Source organism: Mesoplodon bidens, assembly GCF_964165515.1.
Source record: "Mesoplodon bidens genome assembly, chromosome: 12".
Classification (NCBI taxonomy): domain Eukaryota; kingdom Metazoa; phylum Chordata; class Mammalia; order Artiodactyla; family Ziphiidae; genus Mesoplodon; species Mesoplodon bidens.
The window spans coordinates 68,736,717-68,759,597 of NC_138168.1; the positions used below are offsets into that span (position 1 = coordinate 68,736,717).

The 22,881-nt window shown below is 40.0% G+C and overlaps 1 protein-coding gene across 6 annotated transcripts in view; it reads right to left on the minus strand.

The window, feature by feature from the left end:
* Positions 1-22,881, minus strand: part of NHSL1 (NHS like 1) — a 242,009-nt gene that overhangs the window by 42,474 nt on the left and 176,654 nt on the right. For all 6 annotated transcript variants that reach the window (XM_081250677.1, XM_081250681.1, XM_081250678.1 and 3 more), the window contains one exon: positions 15,826-15,978. In XM_081250677.1, the coding sequence (XP_081106803.1) occupies positions 15,826-15,978 (153 nt within the window). The remainder of the gene's footprint in view (positions 1-15,825; positions 15,979-22,881) is intronic.

The following is a 22,881-nucleotide window of genomic DNA, read 5'->3' on the forward strand; positions in this document are numbered from 1 at the left end:
CGAAGTTGGAAGAAGTCATTAACCCCTAAGACAATTCTCTTTTCTTGGTTCCTCATGTATACTCCAGAGGAAAGCATCCCCATCCCACGTTTATCTGTTAAGTCATAAATGTTTATGAATCATCTACTACCTGCCAAGTGCTGTTATAGGCGCAGGAGATTCCACAGTGAACAGAACAAACAAAAATTCCTGTCTTCATAGCGCTTATGCTCTAAGAGGTCACAGACAACAAACAGTAAAAAGAATCAACTACATAATACATAAGAAGGTCCTAAGTGCTAAGAGAAAAATAAAGCACGGAAGGGCATAGGGAGTGGTACTGAAGCAGGGCTACCTGAGTGGTGACATCTGAGTGAAGAAAGTGGGTTCCATCACCCTGAGAAAGAGCTGGAGGGAAGAGTGATCTGGGCTGGGGGAAGAGGAAGGACAATAGGAGACGGTTAGACAGGTAAAGGGGGAGCAGGTTACATAGGGCCTTGGAGGTTCCTGTAAGGACTCTGGCTGAAACCATGAGGCCGGCGGGTAGCCTCTGGAGACTGCCAACACAGAAGTGACATGATCTCACCTGTACTTACCACCTTCCTCCAGATGCTATGACTCAGCTAACAGTACTCAAATACATGAATTCCAACCAAACCACAATAAGAGTCTGAACGTTACCTGTATGAGGAAAAGTAAATCACCTAGTGATGCTAGTAAAAGCACACTGGCATTTTTACCATTGATTTGTATAATTTGTCATAATTAATTTTTTCATATTTATAATTCCATGAGACAATTATAAGTGAAAAATTTCATGAATTTATTATAAAGACTTTGAAGTATACTCTGAGAGAACAAAGTTTTTAACTTAAATAAATGGTTACTAAATTCTGACTTACTTAAGCGAGAGCTAGAAGGAAAAGGAGGAGATGGAGAAAGAGAAATTGAATGCAAGGTGGGAAGAAAAAGGGATTCGTCGTTTATCCCCTAAGGAAATGATGTGGTAAGATGAGTGGATGCTAAAAGGGAAAAAAGTGAGGTTTGCTGAACGTTAGCTTGTCAGAGTAAGAAGAGAAAGCAATGATAAAGGAAGTATTTAAAATGAGCAGCGCTGCTGTCCTTAAAAAACTAAAAATAGAGTTACCATATGATACAGCAATCCCACCCCTGGGCATATATCTGGAGAAAACTCCAATTCGAAAAGATAGACGCAGTGTTCATAGCAGCACTCTTTACAATAGCCAAGACATGGAAGCAACCTAAATGTCCGACAGATGAATGGATAAAGAAGATGTGGTACATATACATAATGGAATATTACTCAGCCCTAAAAAGGACGAAATAATACCATTTGCAGCAACATGGATGGACCTAGAGATTATCATACTAAGTGAAGTAAGTCAGTCAGAGAAAGACAAATATCATATGATATCACGTATATATGGAATATAAAAACAATGATACAAATGAATGTATTTACAAAACAGAAATAGACTCATAGACATACAAAACAAAGTTATTGTTACCAAAGGGGATAGCAGGGGAGACAGCGGGGGTAGGACAGAGAGATAAATTAGGAATTTGGGATTAACATATACCCACCACTATATATAAAATAGGTGAACCACAAGGACCGACTGTAGAGCACAGGGAACTATATTCACTATCTTGTAATAACCGATAATGGAACAGAATCTGAAAAAGCATATATATATACACACACACACACACACACACACACACACATGTACAACTGAATCACTTTGCTGTACACTTGAAACTAACAGAATACTGTAAATTCATTATACTTAAAAAAAAAGAAAACAAGCACTGCTGCATTAAAAGCCAAAAGGACTGGCTAGGAAAGATTAGTTTGTCATTTTTCAGGGTGTATGTATAGTGGTGGTGTATAGGAGCAGGAACTGCCAGCAAAGTGCTGAAACATTCAGGTCGAAAGCACAATGTTGGCGTTTTACAACAGTACAGCGTTTGAGATGCACCACACTGTAAAATCTGAGTGTGGTTTCTGTGTAACAGTATTGAATCTTTCATAATCCTCCTCCTCTAATTCAAGATCATTAACAATTGGGAGGACTCCAGTTCCAAAGTTAATTATAAAGAGTGGTCATGATGTACTGCTTCAGTGAGAATGTTCTGTGATGAGCCACAGTCTAAAACACTCTTTTTTTCAGATCACTGATTTTTAAAGCCATTACCCTGATGACGCTTTATAAATGCTTTATTTTCTAAACTGAAAGCCCTTGGCCATCATTATTTGATTTGTGTGTAAAATACGTCTGTGGGAATTGAAGGAAAGCAGATATTATACCTGTCTTATGGATTATAAAACACAAGTGTTTTAAGTTTCTGGTAGATCCAGGTTTCCAAACTTCTATCCCAGTTATTTATCCATCAGATTATCAATGACAGGGTCAAACGCCAGTTCTATTACATATCTTTGTCCGGTACCAGAGAACTGAGAACACAGAAGACTACAAACGTATATTTAGAAGAAAATAAATAATCAATTCCAGTCCAACAGCTGTATCAGATCTTATATAGCTAAAGATTCTAGTTTGAGCTTTCAAGTAACAAGCATGTAGGAAAATTTTACTGCATTCAAATATTATGCTCTGTAAACATTAGGGAACTTATTTTTTTAATGAAAATCAAACCAAAATGCATTTTAAAATAGAAGGGATCTGCCTTCTAGTATCTTAATTTATTGGGTTTGGCAATCCTGAGCAAGAGAAAGAAATCATACTGGTACTGTAGTTCAGATTCTGCCTTGCCAGTCATGTATACTGGATTTTCCAAAATTACATTTGGACTTTCCATAAATTCTTTTCTTCAAAACAGCTGCACTTCAATTTATTTAAATCGTCTTTAAGAATCAACAAATTAGAACATAATTAAGAGACTATAATGGTCGAATGTTTTTAAGTTATTCAGTTAATTGCAGCATATCAAGTGAGTTGAAAAGCTATGTTAAATCTAAAGACACCATGGAGTTAATATAGATATTTTCAATGGATATTGTCCTAGATAATTTGACAGCAATTTAAAATAATAGATTCCAAATAAATAATCCTTTTTGGTTTACTATTACACTAATGATTCATTCTTTTCTCCCCTCTCCACTTGAGTAAGAGTTTGTATTGATATGAAGTTATACAGCAATACTTACAATGATATAAAAGCATATTATTATATATGAAGTATTATATCCAAATTTATCTTCCAAAAACTGCATATATGAGTCCATAAGACAACTTCTTTATCAATCGTCACGTCAAAGATACTTTGCATCCAAAGTACGATAAAATAAAAAAGAAAAGGAGAAAATATATGGCTTTAATGATTGAGCCCAAGTCTCCCTAAAGGTTCTGAAATATCTCCTCTCTTAATGGTGCATATGAGACAAAATGTTCCAGGTGTTAGCGTATAGTTTGTTTAACTGCAGGTAAGAAAGAGACGGCCAATCAGAAAATATGCCAACAATCACCCACGTGTCAAGGAGAAGGAAGCGTCCTGGAAGGAGATGAATCAGTTTGTTCAAGTAACCTTCTGCTAACAGCCAGGGAGATGAATGGCGACGGTCAAGGGCTCAAACTCTGACAGTCAACAGCTGTGTGTTCGAACCCTAGCTTGCGATGAGCTAGTGAAACTGAAGGGGTACAACTTTCAAGGTGTTTACAATTTAGCTGACTGATTAAACAAGTTCACATGACAATTTATGGAGCACTGGTTCTCCCAGTTAAGGTGCATCAGGATCCCTTGGGGGCTTGTTAACCACTTGGCTGACCAGTGGGTCCCAGAGTGTCTGATTCAGTGGGTCTGGAGTGGGGACCGAGAACTTGCATTTCTAATAAGTTCCCAGGTGATGGTCTTACTGCTGGTCTGGGAGCCACAGGAGGAGAAAACTGTTTCAGAGGCAGGTAAGTAGCCACAGAGAAGGAGAAACAATATTAAAGGTGCTTGATGTGAAATCCATTCAACCATTTGGGGTCGGTGTGACATAAAAGGAAAAGTCTTCCAATTAGAGGAGAGGCTCCCGAAGAAGGAAGCAGAATTTCCATAGTTTAAGATTTCCTACATATTCCAGGTGAGAAATGATAAAAGGCCCAAGGGGAAAAGAGAGTTAATCTGTTTCTTTTATTATGTCACAGATGATCCACACTCACCAACAGAATAACTTGAGAGGAAAACAGGAAACAAAGGACAAAGAAGAATTTAACAGATCACTGCAGGAGGAGGAGAAATGCTATATCTGGTATTTACTTTCGGTTCCTAAGGAATACTGTTGTGTTTCAGAAAAAGCTTTAATTTTGCTCTTGTAGAAGTACTTTACAGGTCAAGATTCCCTTAAACCGCTTGAAGAGGTCTTGTTATTTTAACGTACCACCTCAGCTCAGCTTTAAACACAGCTTCCTGATTCAGGCTGCTTCCACCTGTCCCTTGATTACTGTGGTCATCTCTGCCCAGCGTCCTGCATCACCCCGATCCCTTTTACTGCAAACTTTTAACACAGAACCAGATTTAACCATTTAAAAATGATGAGTCAGATTATGTCACTTCTGAGCTCAAACCTCTCCAATGGCTTCCCAGGCCCTGAAAGCAAAAGCCAATGTCCTCCTAAAGGTGTCTAAGCCAGACATGATTTACTCAGTGTGGGTGGCCAGGGAGTTCATTAAATGAATGAACCATCAGTACTTGAAAGGGTACTGTGATTATGTGACAGAAGGGCCGGCCCCATCCCTCACCCAGGTGTATTTTAGCTTTGGCCATACTTTCCATCTTAATTTACCCAAGGCATGGGACCTGCCTATCTATCTGGTACACCACCCATGTCATTAGTGTTTATTAAGCACAGCTGGCTGGTATGGGCTGGGGCCAGCAGCAACACAGAATTTAAGGGGAAAGGGGTCCCAATCATATATATGTTCAGGAAATAAGAGGATGAGGGAAGAGCTGGTAGGGAAGATGATACTCAGTGCTCTATTTGGGTTATCTATACAAGAAAATTTGGTCTTGGTAGAACTTCAGGGACACTGATCAAATCCAGCATGAAGACACTAATTCCATCACGGGCAACTCCCCCAAAGATTTCTGGTCAGATAGAACAGAAGTCACAGGAAAGCTCCCAGAAAAGTTTTGGGAAGGAGTAAGGTAGAGGAGAGATGGTCAGAAAAGCCACCTTTGAAATGGATGGGTTTTGCCAAAGGAAGGGGGCGGTAATGACAAGCAGACTGCTGGATTCATATGCCTAACACTTATTTTAGCACTATTCCAAATGACTTCTCATTTCAATCTCCTTAGTGAGTTTGGGGAGATAAGGTGGTCAGGATGGGAAAATGTGGTGTCATCAGCTCAACAGTCACACAGGAAATGAATGTGCTGACTAATATACAGAAAAGGCATTGAAAAGAGTCTTTTCGCTCCATACCCTGGGACCAGCATCTCCTTCACTGACATTAAACACCATAGGCAATCTCACTTATGCAGAAGGGCAAAAAAAGGTCATTTTGACTGATATTCTCCCTCTATGGTTAATTTCTATTAGGGTGGAATAAAAACCTCCCAAAACACAGGAAGTAAATATTAAAACTTATACCATTGGATAAAACTGTTAGCCTTATTTTTCATTGCAAACCATGGAAGGAATTATTCCTCAAATGTTATTTGCCATGGCAGAAAACTGGTTTTTAACATTTCTTCTCTTCACATACCCAAAGTTATTTAAGGAGATTTGAAGAACTAAATTAGATTTAAATTAAGCTGAAAGCTTTCTGGTGCCCATGATAAATGTGAAGGTGCTGCGAGTTTGCAAGCCCTAGTTGAGCACCACCAGAGCACAGCCCAACTAGAGGTGATCTCATTTCACTTTAGAATGAAAAAGACCTATCACTGGCAGTCGTGGAGTATCACCAAGGTTACTCAATATCAAATAGCCTGCAAAGATTCTAAACCAACACCAGGGACTTCAGTTGTTCAGGGAATGATAACAAACCTTATCCACAGTACCTTCAATGTAGCATTTTTATGCTGCGCTGGGTGAAATATAGCAGCCACTCAAGTTACGCACTTTATCAGGAATTAAAATGGAATTGCTGAAACAGCAGACTGACCATGGACACAAAAACAAAACAAAAAGCCTTTTGTTTAAACAACCCATAGTGCTTTGTTAAGACCTGGATCATGTAAATGACTGTCTTTGCTATTCTACCTTTTGTGTGTTGCTTACCATTAAAAAAAAAGCAACAGGTCTCTTTACCCACTGAAAAAGCAATGATTGTTCCTTTTTCTTTGCTCTTGCATCTGACTTCCCTCTCACAGGTTAAGTACCCTTTCAGGGTTATCATACCCAGAGAGTTAGTATTATAAAAAAAATGTTGTGTGCCATCAAATCAAACAACAGAAGTTAAACCGCCACCTTTGTGTATCATTCCATTCTGTTACTTTTTTATTTTTGTCTTTACACTTCTCTTTTCTCAATAGAGAATTCAATCCATTGTTTCATCAGGTTGGGCAACTTTCCCTAAGGATAAAAATTCCAAAGGAAGTCTAATGAAATACTAAACATTAAAAAAAAAAGTCTTTAATAACATTACCATTTGTCTTTGAAAAGTCAACCTAATTAAATTCGCAAGCACTGAACAAGAGAGCTCCAAATGAAGTCATCCTTCTCACCAAGGAACTAGCCACAGAGTGGGGGCCATTTTTCTATCAAGACTCCAACACCCCTTAATAAACAAATTCAATGTTTCTTTGCTCCATCTCAAAATGCCCTTTCCCCAGTCCTGTCTGGGAACTAGAAGTCGAAACCTGACCTCTGCCTGCGCCCGTTCACTGCCTGCTATCTCCTCAGGGAATGCTCCCATTCTCTCTTTATATTTGCAACCTTTTCTCCTCCTCTGGGCTCTTTTGTCTACAAGCATGTTTTGATTGGCTCTAGTTTTTAAAACAAATAATACTACTACTTCTAGCCTGCCACCACCTCAAAATACTGTCCTTTTTCTCTTTGCCTTGTTGACATCATTTATTTCTTAAGAAATGTTACTTGTATTATTTGTCTGCTTGTTAAAATAATTATCTCATGAAACCTGGCTTCTTAAATCCACAGACCCCCTTGAAACCACTCTTTTGACGGTCACCAATGACTGCCTCCTGACCAGTTCCGTAGCCTCTCTTCTGACTCTGCCCATCCCCGAGCACCGTGGTCACTGACCCATCCTGATCTCCTCTCTTCCTCCCCAGTTACTCTTTTCCTGACTTCTTCAGCCCCCTAGATCAAAGCCTTCCAGGCTCAACCTTCACAACTCCTCTCCCTGCACTCTCTCTATCTCCAATCTCCTCACTCCCGTGTTCTCACCACTTGTTCTGTGACTGTGACTGATCTTCCTCATGAGTTCGAGATGAACTTTCCAGGACCTCCACAAATACAACAGTATTTACAGTACCAGGCACTGGGGTCACACAAGTGACAAGAGAAGGTCCTGCTGCCAAAGGTCTTGCTGTCAGGTGGGGGGATAAACATGTGAACACAGTTTCTAGTTTAATGGAGGGGTGTAAGGTTCTGTGGGCATGTGTAGAAAAGTGGGTAAGGGATGCCCACGTCTGCCAGGAGGAGTCCAGGAAAGCTTTAGGGGAATCTGAGCATCAACCAGATGACCCTTACAAGGGGAACAGGAGTTGGCCAGGTGTGAGAGGTTGTGGATTAGAAGAGAGAGGAAGTGGATTGAGACGTGGGGTGGAGAGAAAGGGAGGGGAAGACAAGCCAGGGTTCCAACAGAAGGACTTTATCCTTATGTGTAAGGGCACAAGGTAAAGACCTTGGTTGGAGGAGGAGAGAAGCATGGGGGAGAAAGGGTGATTTGTCAGGTGAGGCTGGACAAACAGGGGTAAGGAAGGTTCTCAGATGCTAAGGAAGTTAGGTTTTATCCTGCCAATGGTGGAAAGCTGGTAAAAAATGTTTAATGAGCGGCATGATCAGATTTCTGTTTTAAAGACAACACCCATGGACAAGGGTGTGGCTCAGTAATACCACCATTATCAACCTTGTGAGTTATTCACACACTTCTTTCTCTGACGAGGTGTAAACCAGGAAAGCAGCCATGTCGATTTATCTCTGACTCTGCTACAACATCCAGACCAGTGCCTCACTTGCTGGGTGCACTTAGAAACTTTTATGTCACCACAAACTTAGATTTGTGGACAATTCAATTTGTCAGTATTTGTGTTCAGCCGTAAATTGTATCTTTGTGTTAATAAACTTTGCATACCACTCTTAAACAGTTAAAAGAGGCCAATCAGAAGTTTGGAGCTTAGAAGGGAACTTGGAGATTGAAAATTTTTTCCAGAGGAGGGAGCCAAGTACAAAAATGGGATATGGGGCTTCCCTGGTGGCACAGTGGTTAAGAGTCCACCTGCCAATGCAGGGAACACGGGTTTGAGCCCTGGTCCGGGAAGATTCCACATGCCACGGAGCAACTAAGCCCGTGCGCCACAGCTACTGAGACTGCGCTCTAGAGCCCGCGAGCCACAACTAGTGAGCCCACGTGCCACAACTACTGAAGCCCGTGCGCCTAGAGCCCGTGCTCCGCAGCAAGAGAAGCCACCACAATAAGAAGCCCGCACACTGCAACAAAGAGTAGCCCTGCTTGCCGCAACTAGAGAAACCCCGCGCGCAGCAACGAAGACCACACACAGTCAAAAATAAATAAATTAAATAAATAAATTTATTTTTAAAAAAAGGTATATGATTTTCCAACATCTCACGGGCTACTGGCAGCACCGGAATCACAATTCTGGTCTCCTATCTCATTTTTCAGAACAGTTACTGACAACAGAACAAGATGTCAATGCCTCTGTGGTTCAGGAAAGATGAGACAATTACACATCCTACTTCTGTTCAGCGGCTTTTCCAGAATAACGAACCACTCCCTGCCCTGCCCTCAACTCTATGCCTATTTTTGTTTAAACTAGTAAATAAGTTAAAATTCTCCATGAATGAAATTTAATGTTTCTTTCTTATAAAAAAAAAAAGAAAGATAATCCTTCTTTAACCAGTGACATTTAACCGTCTCCTTTTACACATCAATTTTACCAAAGGATTCTTCAGGAAGAATGTAAGTAAAGAAGTAGGCAGGGCTTCCCTGGTGGCACAGTGGTTGAGGGTCCACCTGCCGATGCAGGGGACACAGGTTCGTGCCCCAGTCCGGGAAGATCCCACATGCCGCGGAGTGGCTGGGCCCGTGAGCCATGGCCGCTGAGCCTGTGCGTCCAGAGCCTGTGCTCCGCAACGGGAGAGGCCACAACAGTGAGAGGCCCGAATTCCGCAAAAAAAAAAAAAAAAAAAAGAGAAGAAGGCAAAGAGTAAACTGGCTACAAGTGCTAAATCATTGGTATATTTAATGTTTCTAATCCCTTATCTTTCTTTTGTCGCTTTTATAACCTATTTATTACTATTTTTTTAAGTCCATCGAGGTACTAATGACCTACTGTTGCCCTAAAAATATGCACCAAATGCTATTAGGATGAAACAATGGTTACAGATGTTTGTCACACATGATGTCTCATGATGAAGCCTCCTTTCTTTATTTCTCTTAAACATATTTGACTTTTAATGAAATCAGGAATGAGTGAAGAGAAGTTTTCATGAGCAACAGGGAAGCCACCAACCTTAGGCTATTTTGCATTTCCTAAATTAACTGGCTGAAGAAACCAAATCTGCCTTGAGCCTTTGGATTCCCCATTTAAGTCCTGTCCCAGTGACCCTTCTGGAAGTTGAGGGCAGCTGAAGAGGCGTCAGAGATAGGCCCTTGGGATCTGAGATCAAAACAGGCCAGCATGGGCTGAGAAACCTGATTTGGAGTTCTTGGCAGAGCCATCTATAAACTGCAAAGCAGCTGTCAATTAATCCCTTAACTCTGATAGGTCCTGGCTTACTTATCTACAAAATGGAAAGGGGATTTATTAACCAGAGGACCGGGGAGGGCCTTTCTAGCTCTAGCATCCTGGGCATCTTTCAGAGATTGATGGGGAGTCGGGGAAAAGGAATCTTGCTCATGTGGATGAAACGAACAAGTGTCTATGGCTGTCACTGTCATCTGACAATGTTCCTTGTTCTCTTCCTCTCTCCCTCCTCCCCACTGTATATCCCTGGAGCATAATGGCTGGGAGAGGAAGTGCCAGCTAAATCATGACAGCCATTTGGGAAAGAGGGCTGAAGGTTCTATCTGTATTCCATTGCACTTAAAAGGCACCCTTCTTTCTACAAACACTGCTTCCACATTGAGAGGCAGGTACTTTGAGATACTTTATATAAATAAGTTGGTTTTATTCCCACGAAAACAGATATTATGATCTTACTTTATAGATGAAAAAAGCTCAAAATGTTAAAGCGATAAACTCAAAATTAAACTCAAATAATATATTCCTAGTACATAACAGAGGCAGGATGTGAACTTAGATGTGACCCATACACTTTTCATGAAACCTGAGCTTTTCCTACTAGAAAGCAAGAACAACAGGAGGCTTCTGGAGTTCAGGTCGTATTCTATTTTTTGACCAGAGTAATAATAGTTACATAGATGTTTGCTTTATAATTATTTGGTAAACTGTACAAGTCTTATGTATTTGTCTGTGTTCTATGTCATAATTTTTAAAAAGTGACAGAAAAGAAAAACATGAAGAATTCATTGTCATTAGCACAAGGTGGGCAAAGCAGATGTTCGTCCTGAGCCTGTCTGGGTGGTGAGCAGATGTATCATTCCAAGAGAGACAGCTCTCAGCCAACATCCCCCAGGTCATGCCTAGAAAAGTGTCTTCCAGAAAGCTCTATAAAAAATGCCACAGGACCCCCAAGAGGAGACTCTATAGCCAAAACCACAGGGCACCTGGGATATCCCAGGGGCCCATCAGCCCAATGCAGACAAATGAGACCACCAAGCCCCCTCATCAAATCCAGAGATCCCCACAGCCGTTCCCAGAACAGACTTACTTGTCCAAGTCAAAATGCAAGTAGTAGGTGGTTTCTTGACAATGAAAGGTAGATGCAGTGACCCTTAGATAAAGTCTGTGTGTCACGAACTGTCCGAGAAACCTGGCTGGGACTACTTGGAAACCTTGTGTGTGCGCGCGCGCGCGCGCGCACACACACACACACACACACACACACTTGTTTTAAATCACTTGGTACAAATAGTCATTTCTTCGAAGTGTAAATCCCCAATTCTTATCTCTCCAGATATAATAAACATAACCTTCTGACTCTGAATTAACACAGGCCAGATCCAACATTCCTCCCTGTGCTTACACTTCTAATTCTAGAGCCACAGAGCAGGCTGACCTGCTAAAATGTGTTTCTTCACTGTGACTAGACGGTTTCTGATACCAACAACAGATGCTCTGTGAACTAATTCAGGCAGGAGTTAACACAGATGCAGTAACCAAACTGCCTGTTAAACATAGTATGAGAAAGTATGTTTATCTCTCTCCCAAGTTGGCCTTTTGGGGGCATGAAGCCTGAAAAATAACATGTTTCAGCCTTTAATAATCTTAAAACTGTCAAATGAGGCCTACAGGTTGTGAAGAAATAAAATCTGAAACTTTCATTGAGTCTGAGCGATCCCACCACATCCCTCAATTCCCCTTTTCCCACTGAACTGTGGCCCCTTCAATATATATAAAAACTACCTAGATAAAAATTTAGATAGATAAAGGTTACTGACCATCACAAATAACTCTGATGAAGTTCATGAAGGGTTCAAATAACTATGGAAATTAAAAGGGAAGAATTCTTCTGGAAATTCAGTAAAATTCACTATTCATTACTAGCCAGATGTCCTGTTTACCCAAATATCAAAATACTCTTAAAATATGGGTACGGACTTCCCTGGTGGTGCAGTGGTTGGGAATCTGCCTGCCACTGCAGGGAACACGGGTTCAATCCCTGGTCCGGGAAGATCCCACATGCCGCGGAGCAATTAAGCCTGTGCACCACAACTACTGAGCCTGCGCTCTAGAGCCTGTGAGCCACAACTACTGAGCCCGTGTGCCACAACTACCGAAGCCCACACGCCTAGAGCCCATGCTCTGCAACAAGAGAAGCCACTGCAATGAGAAGCCGGCGCACTGCAACAAAGAGTAGTCCCCGCTCGCCACAACTAGAGAAAGCCCACGCACAGCAACAAAGACCCAACACAGCCAAAAAAACAAAAAACAAAAACAAAAACAAAAACAAATGGGTACACGTTTGTATTGTTGTTAGCAATAAGTCATTACCTAAATCTCTAGTAACTAAATAAATCAACAAAACCAAATCATTTGATCCAAGAGCATGGTCACTAAATTCTATCAAGTTCTCCAGAGACTAGCCCCCAACAACAAACACAAAAGATCTCTGCTTTATTTGGACCGGAATGGAAACCACCTGCTGCAGGCACTCCACATGCTGTGTGACGCACCAGGAAAGCCCATCTCCTCCGCAGTGGGGGAATGGGAGAGTGCTGGTCTCCCAGTGCTGTTCTGGCTGACCAAGCTCTCCCCTATATGCCCAGCCTACCTCACGCCCATCTCCATTACACTACTGTCTGTTTACTTCAGTCTTGACACCAGACAGCAAGCTCAGCTCTTTAAAGCTGGACACCCACGACCTTTTGTCTCTTCATTTAAAAACTCCTGGCATAGCACAGAATTGATTCTTAAATATGTATTAAGTAGTGTCTATTATCTACCTTTATGTACTAACTCAAGCTTAGCTTTTTCGTAGAAGCATTTTCAGTAAACCTGTGCCTTCCTCAACCACTCTACTGACCAGTAGGCATTTGTGCATTACTTTAACATAAGCAAATGTTTACAACACTTAGTTATTAACTTATTAGTACTCACTGTATTATTTCCCTCTGTATTTTATGGTCCTCAAGAGGGGAACTGAGCGCCCTACAAAAACTGACAGAACAGCTCAGACAATGAGCACTTAATGATTAAGAAAAAGCACCAACCTGTTTAACATTAAACGATAGTATTCCTTCCTTAAAACAGTGGACAAAGTCACAGTAAGACTAAAAGGAGGAACAAAATATTAGAATGATCATTGTGAATAGTGACCTACCTTTCTATATTTTTTTTTTTTCTTTTTTTTTTTTTATTTTTTTTATTTTTTTTATTTTTACCTTTCTATATTTTTAAGCAAAGGCTGTTGAGGTCAAATTAACTTAGACTGATAATCTTATATAACATCATACTTCAGTAGTTGCCATATAGTAAGGGACTGGATTTTTTCTTTTTAATCTTCACTGATAATGAGGCAATAAATACTCTGCACTCATGCTGTGTTTATTTCGAGTTGCTAACATGATGTAGGGGAAGTGGTATGTGAAGTTTCTGTACATGTGACTAAAAGTAAATAAATGAAGAACAAAAGAACTCAGACGTTCTTTCTCATTTCATCTTTCTCAACCACTATTCTTCAAGTTATCAGTTATCTGAAATCTCTTAAGGTGCATTTAAAATCCAGATTTAAAAGTTGAGCTCTAAGAATTTCCCAAACTTATTAGTTTTATTAATAGTAAATCCCTTCGATGAACGATTTTAGGGCATTTAAACAATCACTGAAGCATTTACCTTTTCAGAATAAAATCTAAGTGTAGGCAAAACCAGTGGTGATGATATTTCATAGGTATCTGTTGAACAGTCCAAAAGAAAATAAAATCAGAAAAATCTATATACAGATGCTCAGTGTTCTAAGGGCAGAAAAGAGAAGCTCTGATCTGGTACTTGAAAACACATGAAAGAGGCAGTGAAGCACAATTTCCTGGAGGGTGATCAAAAAACCACTGGGCCTGAATATTCAAACTCACATATACCTTTGAGAAAGCATTCTCTACAAGCCAGAACATGCAGTGTTCTGTCTTCAGAGCAACAAAGAGAAATGTTAACAATGGCACTCCCTCAGGGGTTTGTCCTGGGAACCGTGCCATTTAATCTTCTTCTTAATTCTTTGGTGGAGGAAGGTGAGCTCTACGTAGAGAAGCTCTTTGTCAAAATTTACTAAAGACAAATCACTAGGAACTGAAGGGATCTAGAAGAAATTGTGGTTGGATTTAGGCACCTCATGAAGTCAACAAAGGTCAAAGTACAACTCCAAGGCCATACGGAAGAGCCCAACTAACGTGATTCTTATTTAAGCGTGTAGTCACTACATATACAGGGTATTCAGTCTAAATGAAAAAGGGAGCCCAATAATGTCCTCATTGCTGGAGAGTCCAATGCCAAGACTATAAGATACAAGATACATAAGACTGCAAGATACATATGGGATAACTGAAGCGTTATAAAAGATTAAAGGAAGAAAAAATAGGGCCATGGTTGAAAATGTTTGTATAGTTCTGCTCAGAATACCACATCTATTCTGAGTCTATTGACAGCTATTCCTTCTCTCTCTAAGCAGAGATTATCTGCTTTCTTTAATTACAATACAGCCATTTTTGGCACCTCTCGAGTATTTTCCACATTGTGATTTGCACTCTGGATATAAGTATAAATTCCACGAGGGCTGAGACCCTGTCTGTGTATTCTGCATTTCTGCCGGAATAACAGGTTTCAAACAAAAGGTTGTTAAAGGCAGCAGTTAAGAATATGGGCTCTAGAGCCTGAGACTGTCCAAGGTGAAATCTTGCTTTTGCCACTAACTTTGAGATCTTAGGCAAGTTTCTAATCTTTGTGTCTCTATGTTGTCATCTGTAAAACTGGCACAGTAATGGTTTGTAGATTACTGTGAGGATTAAGAGATAATATGTGCAGTGGTTTAGAGCAATACTTGGTATAGAGTTGAATGTTTAATAAATGTTAGCTAGTAACCACAGTAGTTATAGTAACAGTACATTAATATATGAATTACTTAATAAATGACTGATACACAGGTAAAAACTAGCATAAAAATTACAGCAGTCCTCATGCTGGGTTTTTCTTGAATCAATAACAGTATTTCTTAGATGTAAGTCTTTCACAATTAGATAAAATATAGGATGCCTGGTTAAATTAAATTTCAGATAAGCAACAAGTACTTTTTTAGTATAGTTAGATCCCAAACAGCACATAGGAGAAAACTGGTAGAAGCAGAGTCTGGTAGGATAAGAATGTGGGTTTGTTGTTTTCAGAGGAAGTCTCTGAACCTTAAAAGTCACTTCTTCCTCTTTTAAAGAACCTCCTCCCTCCTTTATCACTTTTAGGATGCCTTCTTTGTACCATGCATAAACTCTTCTTAACATCAGCAACAAGCTGAGGTAAAAATGAGAATTTTAAACTAGATACAGGTGTACACTCTTCCTGGATTTCCTACTGGCCGCAGTGCACTCTGCCCACCTGGGCTTAAAGGAGCCCCGTTGGGTGCTGCCCAAGTTCTGATAAATCAAACCACTCTGCACTCCTTCACAGTCTATATTTAGGTCCCCTTTCCACCCAACTTGAACTAACTGAACAAACCATTACAAAGTACTAGCTTTAATAATTTGCTTGGAATACTTACAATAGTCTTAAAAAGGCAGTGGCAAAAGTTCCCACATCAGCAGGTGTTTATTTGGATTAAATTGGTACTAGTGGTTTAGACGTGCCAGAGGGTTCTAACATGGAGCAGGCTCTTTAAGGACAGATTTGCATATCTGTAAATCGGCAGCTTTCAGAGACCAGAACATATTAGGCATGTATTAGGTTGTGTGTATTTATGATATTTTATAAAGACACAGCATACTATCCATTCATTATCAATAGCAACCAAATCTATGCTTTCAATTCTAACAGTCAATAATCCAAGAACAGCAAGCTTGCAGGGCACCATCTTACCCCTCAATACTGATTTGAGGTTGAGCTTGGCTTGGCGGTGCAGGTCCTCTACGCAGGGGGGTCTTGTGGTGGGAAGGAACACATTCTCCTGCTGGTGCCATGGAGCAGTGTAGTGGACTGTCCACCGACTCTCCTCATCTAGGTTGGACACAGCTGTAGAAAGAAAGAACACATTCAGAGGTCAACTTAAATGTGTTACATCAAGGGGGGTTCTTGGTACCTAACACATCCATAGGTAAGGGCCAGCAAGGGAAAAATGGAACAGGTTTTGAATAAGATTCAATCTCAGATCCCAGGGGTCCTTGCCACTGTGTTTCGTGTTTGTTCAGTTAATTGTTTCCCAGCTTTTCAGGTCCTCCCTCTACTCCAATGTTAGAAAATGATTAACAAAATCAATGAAGACCTCCAACTCCTGCTGAACTCCGCCATGACAAATAATACTCAATTGTACGATGTCACTGCTTTAGTAAATGTTAGATTGTCAAGACAGAAAACAAATTTTCTCCTAAGAAGTTGGGACCAATTCTTTCCCCTCTAAGGCATTATTTTTAAAACATCACTGTTATAAACTCAATTGAATTTTTACAAAACTAATCATAAACATTCAAGGTAATACATTTAAATAGCATATCTAATTAGAAATCCATTTGTGCTACAAAATTTTCTCTGTATTTCTTGCTTTCATGGAATACTTTTATATTCCAATGTTTTTAGAAATTCCAATGCAATTGACTTTTCCCAATATAATCCAATTCAATTGAATTTTTCCAACACAAAAGAGATTGAGGACGTCAGAGGGGGAAATGATAGGCAGGCTAAATCTCTATGACAATTTTCCTTTATCCTTCTAGGGACTGGGATCGCTTTGTCTACGCATTTCATTTTTTCCTGACAATACAATCTAAATAGGGTACCAATGGATCCCAACATGAAACTGACAGCACCATAAATATTCAACAACAATTTTTTAAATACTCTCTATATAACTGCTGCCATAAGCCAGGTGTAGAAGAGACTAAAGAAGCTTGAGAAGGACCCTGTGCTGAGGCAGTTACTGAGGGTGACAAGCCTAACTCCTGTGAAACCAGCAGATACGACAATTGTGAGTCAGGGGCGAGTCTTCCCCTACCTCTGACCTATGCCACACAGGGCACGCTGGGCGTACTTGTTTCTACAACGTACTATGTCCCTGGAAATGAGACCATAAAGTAGACTCTCAAATTAAAATCAACAGGCGTGCATGAACTATTGAACCTTTCTATTTGAACATGTTTAAAATTAACTCAATGTACCTTACAGTACAGCTATTACAGCCATTAAACAGATCAAATGAACTAATATATGTAAAGTCTTAGCTTATGAAATAACTCATGTAAATAATGGCTGTGGGGAGAGCAGTGCAATTACTTGAAGGTAGCTCCTGACTTTTCAACCATCACTGAAGAGGAACTTGGCCTTTCTCAGTGCCCCTGGGAACATAAGCCACCACATATACCATGGTCAGCGCTCACCCCATATACCATCTTCTCTACAGCTACTGAATTCTACAAGCCAGGCTTTAAATAATTCATTTCCTAAATCATCCCACCTTCTCCAGTTGTAAGATAAATTAGTACTAGGGACGTGATATGCAACATGATGAACACAAGTAACACTGCTGTGTTCTATATAAAAGTTGTTAAGAGAGTATATCTTCAGAATTCTCATCACAAAGAAAATTTTTTTTCTTTTTCTTTTGTAACTATATGAGATGATGAATGTTCACTAAACTTACTGTGAAAATCATTTCATGATGTATGCAAGTCAAATCATTATGCTATATACCTTAAACGTACACAGTGCTGTATGTCAATTATATCTCAATAAAACTGGACAAAATGTTTTTTAAAACCATCCCACTTTCTCCATAAATTGCTAAATGGGAAAATAAACATTGAGAACTAGACATCAAGTTAAAAACAGAAATGTCCTGTGTGCTTTCTGCTTTTAATGTTTGCTAAAAGCAGCATGTAAACTAGGCACCTGGCATTTCACATAACCTCCGTGGAACAAATGTTTTGCATGGTGCACAGAACTATCAAACTTAATCTATAAAACCCACAGAGACCCGATTTAGCTCTTAGTTATGTATCTGAGAATCTTGCGCAGGGTGGGACTCACCATATGTCCCCCAAAGAGTAGCCACAGTTAATTACAATGTTTTGTGCTAATGTCTATTTATTTGAAAGACTGAATTACCATACTTCATAGTTAGAAAATACTGAAAATTGAAACTCTTCCTATTCGCCAATTACAAATCAAGTCCAAGTAATAGTGTCTGTGTCATCACACCATCAGCCCCACCACACAGCTACCAAACTGGCTCCTAAGAAAGAACAGTTGTCTCTCCCCTGGTGTATCTCACTCTTGCCAGGGCAGACTTTAATCAGTCCATCCAAAGACAGCCTTCAACCAGGGAAGCTGTAGAAACGAGCCCCAAGGGCTGTTCTTTTGCTTTCTCCAAAGTTTCTCTTACCAGTGCTCCTGCCCATGGCACATTTATCCAGTTTAAATCCACTGGTCCAAAAACTAAAGTAAAATAAAATAAACCAACAACTATGTAAAAACAGAACCATGTATTTATAAAAAGTATACTTTCCAAAGAATGAAGAAGCGCCTGGATTAAAGAAATTTAAACCAGTGGTAAGAATACAATGAAGCCACATCACAAAAGCTGTGCACTTTACAATGACTGATCAGTCTAGACAGAGCCTGTCCTTGAGCTCTTAAATACCTAACAGAGTGCCAGGGAGTTTTAGAGGATCATCCCCACCAAACACATGTGATACATTACACAGAGGCTCCTCATATATTTAGCCAAAGAATCAAAAAACCATACACTGTACATCAAGGCAGACATAAAGTAAATACAAGGGTTTTTTTCCCTTCCCTTCTTCAAAGGACTTCCTTTGAGAAGCAGAAATGAATTCACCTAAAACCCCAACCATAAATAAATAAGACATGCTAAAAAAAAATCACAGAATTCTGCCCTAGAGTTACAAAAGTCTGAGGTGTTTGAACAACTTGGTATAGAATGGAGTTTAACTCATGCCAATTATGCTGTTTCACACTCTTAATTCTGTCACTCGAAAGGATGAAGTAGTACATAACACACACACACACACACACACACACACTCGCATGTAGTGGGGGAGAAAAGAAACTACTTACTTTTCTTCCTAAAAAGTTTAATTAAAGACTTGATCTTTGTATTAATAAAGACCACCATTTCCAGGATGTCTACACAGGGCTTAGAAATTTGAATCACATTAAAAGCTCAGTGCAGCAAGCAGGTGGCAAGCGGCATCCTTCTGCTCCAGATCTCGAACTTTCTTCCTCTGGCCTTGAATCCTTAGACATCTGCCCGGGGTGATGTAACTTTGAGGTTGAGCTTATTGTCAGGCAGTTACAAACCATTAACAGTCCTTGAACCTGAAACGCTCCCACTGAAACCTAATCTTTAAGGCTGAGAGCAGCCAGTGACAACGTGTACAGAAAGAAAGAGAAAGCCAATCACAGTTCTTATTTACATGATAGTCACATCGGTCTTTCTGCCTTGGTGCTCAATTATTCAGTTTTCTCTCCAATAGATCAGAAGTTTCTCCTCTCTGGATTCCACAAAAACAGTGCAGATTCTCCTTAAGGAAGCTGAGGTGAAGTAAATGTGTTCCCCATTTTCACTGGGCCACTGTGAACATCCAGATCTTTTAACTGGAGCTGCCAAGTCTTAGAGCCAGTCTGTTGATTCTTTGACTCCCTAGTTAAGTCAGGCATTTGAACTGATTTGGGGGGGGGCGGAAAAAAGAGCCAGACTATTGTTTCCCCAACCATGCCCCCAGGCTCAGCCTCCCACACCAAAGGAATGTTTGCAAAGAAGCAGTAAAACTTTACAATAGAATCTCCATGGAGCTGTAAATGAGGACTTGGTTGCATTTTCGTGCAATTTAGTACGCCCTGTCTTCTCACCCAGTTTCTTTTTTTTTTCTTGCCAGTGTGAGCATAGCGTTGTCATTGTTCCAAAGGGTGATCCTGTTTGCATCTAGCTGCCGCAACTCTCCCACCTCACCCCACAAAAAAACCCCTCAACTTCTCCCATTCCAAAGGAGAAATTAGATGATATAGTACCCTAATCATTTAAATCTGTATTTTAAATTTAATTATCATCTAAGCCAGGTTTTTTAAATTCCACATCAAACACCACCCACGGGAGAGAAGAGAAATAATTTCCAACAATCATTATTTGAGTTTCTCTTTAACTTGAATGTACTGTACTGAGTTCTGGTTCTTTTGCCCATTTGCAATTAGCCACAGAGAACTGGGGAAACACAAACAGAGAAGAATCCGAAACGTGGTACAAGCAGACACTGTAAAAAATACACTCTGGGGTAAAGGGACAGGAACAAAAAGGAAAAGAATACAAATAAGAAAATATTATGAAAAGGGACAAAGGAAAAGAATGTTCCTCACATCTCTCCCCAATTCCACTTCATGGCAAAACAGTCTTTGAGGCACGTTAGACAACCTCTTATTTTATAGCTTTGGGCCAGACTTACAACTGAATGGAAAAATGTAATAACCCACTAATTCAAAACATTTAGTTTATAACAAAAGCTCTTAGTCAAAGAATAAAATTTATATAAGGGTCTCCCTCTGGGAAAACTTTGGAATGATTCCTCCTCAAATCATTTTCCCCCCAATTTTATTTTTTAAACAACAACAAAAGCAAAGCAAACAAACAAAAACCAAAACACACATATTATCCTATCACCATACATATTATCACAGATTTGTGATAATATGTATGTGCAATTTGTGTTCTTTCATCCCATACATAGCTTTATTTAAAGTAACCACATGGCCAGATGGCAAATGACAAACTACTGTGAGTGTAAGCTGCCTGAAACGAGTGTGCAAAGTCTCCCTTAGGAAAACACACTTATAAGCAAGAATGACAACCTGGCCCGGCTTCAAGAGCTGCCTCTCAGCTCACTGCACTCAGACAGGTAGTAAGGGTTCTGGCAGGAAGCACTCCCATTCAGTTCACAACCAACAAGTTTCCGAGGTTGAATGTCCCCATGCAAACTTCCAACTGGAAAGAGCATATGGCCTTTCATGTATACAACAATGGCACTGAACATTGATTCATTCATTAAAAGATAAATATTGAGCACATACTAAGGGCCACTCATTTGAGATCCCTCTTGGAGCTTACATTACTTGACAGTAAACCAGAATTATGTGGTATATTAAAAGGTGGTAAGTGGAATGGACAAAGGAAAAAGTTGAATAGGATAAAAGGGGCTTGGGAGGAGGGGAGGTGGCCAAGTTGTAGTATCAAACAGGAGTCCGGGTAGAGCTTGAAAAAGTGAGATCTGAGTAAAACCTTGAAGGAGGCAATGGCAATAAAAGAAGAATCTATCCAGTGAATCCCACCGGCTCTCATTTTAAAGAGGGAGATATGTTTATTGGTAGTGAGACATTAGGACTAGTCAGAGAAGTGCTCTAAGAAAATGAACTCCGGTAAGAGTCACGCATGGAGTAATTTCCTTTCTCAGTCAATTAAACCTGATATAAAGTGGCCTGAGTTGTGTAAAGATAATGGCATTATCTGGTTACACAGCAGTCAGTGGTGAGTCTAGGGGTAGAAAGCAGGCTTCCACTCCACTTCCCGGGGCGCACAGGGGGCACACTGTCCTCTATGCGTTATTCCGCACTGCCTCTTAACCTCCTAAGTCCAGAGCTTCAGGAAGGACCCACATAAATTATGGTATTTATTGTGTTACATAATAAGTCGTGTTTGGAAAGAGCTTTTTAATTATAAAGATTTCCCCAATGATTTTCTCATCTCGTACTTTACATCCTGCAAAAAAGCATGAGAATGAGGAAGTGTTTTCATCTTATAATTTGCATTTGCCTGGATGTCACAGTTTATTGAAGAGCCATGGTTTTACGAAAGTGTCTAGTATTTTTCAATGTTTCCATTTACACATTCAACGGAAAATACATAAATCCATGGCACTTCTTATTCTAACTTTAGCTCTATACCAGTAGCAACAATTTTTTTTAAAAGTTCTAATATCCCGGACGTGGAAGACTTGACGGCATAGCAAAGGAGTGAAGAGCTCAGCTCTGGAGCCATGTCACCCAGGGTACTGGCCACTTACTAGAGAAGTGACCTCTCCATACCTTGGTTTTCTCATCTGTAACATGGAGGTAATAACACTACATTACAAGGTTATTATGAGAATTTCAAGAGTTATTATTGACAAGGTCCTTGGATCAGTCCCTGGTATGTGGTAAGCATATATAAGTATTTGTTAGAGACATGAATAATATCTGAAGAGACAGCTAAGCAGCCTTAAGCTTAATAAAGGGACAGTAATGCCCTTTACTGTGAATGGAAATCAACTTCACAACCTCATGCTTGTCTTTCTACTTGCTGCAGAGTTAAACTGCCAGCTGCATGAATGATTGCTCTAAACCTATCACTTCCAGTTTTGATGCACAAATTATCTTTCGCCCTGTCTAAAATTCTACCACTGACCATTTAAAAAAATTCTCAGTGGTCACCCTGAACTTCTAACCAGTACCAATGGTCTTTTTCTCTCTCTGCATCTTTCTAGTTATCTTTTTAATATATACAGCTAATGACCCAGTTCTGGCACTATTCTTCATCAACACTGCAAACCACTAGCTCCTTTCCTACATTTGATTGCTCCTTCTCTGGATTCTGACAAACCCTTAACAAGCTTCCACGAGCCAGCTGTTATACTTCCGTCCTATGCTATTCACTTATTCCCCCTTGAAACCTTAATGATTTTGTTGGTGTGAGGCAGGAGTCAACAAATTATGGCCCTTGGGCAAAATCCAGCTGGTCCCTTTATAAATGGTTGAAAAAAACTAAAAGAATAATATTTCATGACATGTGAAATTATATGAGACTCAAATTTCAGTGTCCGATAATCAAGTTGTGATGGAACACCACTACGCCCATGCATTCATCTACTGTCTATGCTG